This window comes from Penaeus monodon, chromosome 30 (genome assembly GCF_015228065.2).
Source record: "Penaeus monodon isolate SGIC_2016 chromosome 30, NSTDA_Pmon_1, whole genome shotgun sequence".
Taxonomy (NCBI): domain Eukaryota; kingdom Metazoa; phylum Arthropoda; class Malacostraca; order Decapoda; family Penaeidae; genus Penaeus; species Penaeus monodon.
This window is the reverse complement of record NC_051415.1, coordinates 7,344,734-7,346,631: the sequence shown is the minus strand read 5'-3', so window position 1 is coordinate 7,346,631 and position 1,898 is coordinate 7,344,734. Positions and strand designations below refer to the sequence as shown.

General features: G+C 36.9%; 1 protein-coding gene across 1 annotated transcript in view; it reads right to left on the bottom strand.

Annotated features, from left to right (window-relative positions):
* Positions 1-204: 204 nt before the first annotated feature.
* Positions 205-1,898, bottom strand: part of LOC119592496 (tubulin-specific chaperone C-like) — a gene marked incomplete at its 5' end in the record, with an annotated part of 32,451 nt that continues 30,757 nt past the window's right edge. The window contains 1 exon segment of the mRNA XM_037941344.1: positions 205-1,623. Within this exon segment, the coding sequence (XP_037797272.1) occupies positions 303-1,313 (1,011 nt within the window). The 3' untranslated portion in view covers positions 205-302.

The window sequence follows — 1,898 nt, the reverse complement described above, 5'->3', positions numbered from 1 at the left end:
GCATACACAAACATCTTGTGCAGAAAACAGTTTATGGATGAAGAAACATGTTCTTCAGTTTCTGGTGATTATAGTGTGACCTATGTTTGCATTAACTGTATTTTGTTAGAATAGCCTTGCTATTATTTCATGTTTTAAGTATGCTGAACATAATTTTCATCCTGCAATTCTTTTAGTAGAATTGTAAAGCACAATATATATATATAATTTTTCTTTATCTATGGTTTATTAAATTATTTACATTCTTAGAAATATCCTGAGGCTCGGAATCATGTAAATATCTGTATCTTGTTGTGACACTTTCACTTTAGCCAGTTGTCAATTCTTTCTTTTTCTGGAATGACTGACCAATTTGGAGACTTTTCATTTTCATTGAGCCAATGGAAATCCTCAATCTTGTCCCAATAATTGGTTTTCAAATCCAGGCCACTCTTGCAGTAATGCTCTTTCAACTCTGGGTAGTTGATAGTGTAGGGTGCAAACTGGACATCATGGCAATTTTCTATAATGGCTGCACCAGTGACATGGAGGTAGAACTGGGTATTTTTGGTATCATGGATACGCAGCTGCTGGCAAGCTATCATGAATTTACAGTTTATACAATCCTTGATGAAAGCAGACCTTGATGTTGGACCAACAATGACTGTGCAATTTCTAAGTGAGGCTACTTGCAGGGTGCTTGGATTTCCTAAGGCTATAACCTTACAGTTATCAAGGTTGTGGATATTCAACTGTCGGTTGTCAAGTTCCTCCGCTGATTTTATCAGAGTTTGGTTTGACTGGTCTTTGAAACCAAAGAACTGTTTCTCTATGATTTCATTCAAAGTATTTTTCTCCTTGGAACATCCATCCACACCATCTTTCTTTAATTCCTTGGCCTTTGTGCTTTTCTCTCCACCTGTCTTTTTCCTACCAAATCCAAATTTTTTCTTTGGTTGCAGTTCATCAATTTTATCATGAACTAGATTATTTAAGGTCTTAATATGCTCCTGAGCCTTCTTGACCTGGAAAGAAGCCAAAAACATGGATGACTCATTCAAGAACTCCTGCATCTGCTGCACATCCTTCACCAGCTCGTCAAAATAATCCAGCAACTGAGCCTTCTTTATGTTTCCTGCATCATCAATTTTCCTCTCAATGTCATCCTTCATATTCTGGAAGGTTTCCTGGAAATAATCTGCATTTTCTGACATGGCAGCTTGGCCTTGTTTCTCCTGTCGCCGCACTTCTGCCCGCTGAGCTATTTCCTCTGTTCTCTTTTTCATTCTTTCCAGGATCTGGGCCTGGGTGCCAGAATCCACCGATGCATTCATGGTGCTAAGTTTGAATAATCTTGTATCCCCTAAAATGCCTGGAAACCACTACTCCAAGCAACTACTATAATATTCTGCTTTCTCAAAAAAAAATATACATTACATAAATTATCTACACATAATAAACTCAAGAAGACTTTGTAGGCACAGGCGGATTCTTCTGGGCTTCTTTTTCTAGCTGTTCACGGAGTTTTCTGGAAGCTGTGGCTGGGTCGTCACCCTCTGCTACATTCTTGAGTACGGTCATAAACTGTGCAGTGCGCTGTTTAGCAGCGTTCTGATAGTCCTCCTGGTATCTCTCTGGTAACTCCTGATATTGAGAAAATAAAACAAAGTAAAAATTAAATATTCCATTATTTGAAGGATAAGACCAATTAAATGATTCCCAAACACAGAGTGACATAAATAATACTAAAATCAGTGATGAGAGATGATAAAAATTAAAATAACTGTAAAAAAACTACCAGGATTTTTGTATATCTTTAGAATTCTGTAATTATTCAATACTCCTCACCATCCACTTTTTAAGGTAGATTCTAATCTACTTTTTACAAAACCATAACATCTTCCAAAATATCTGAACTC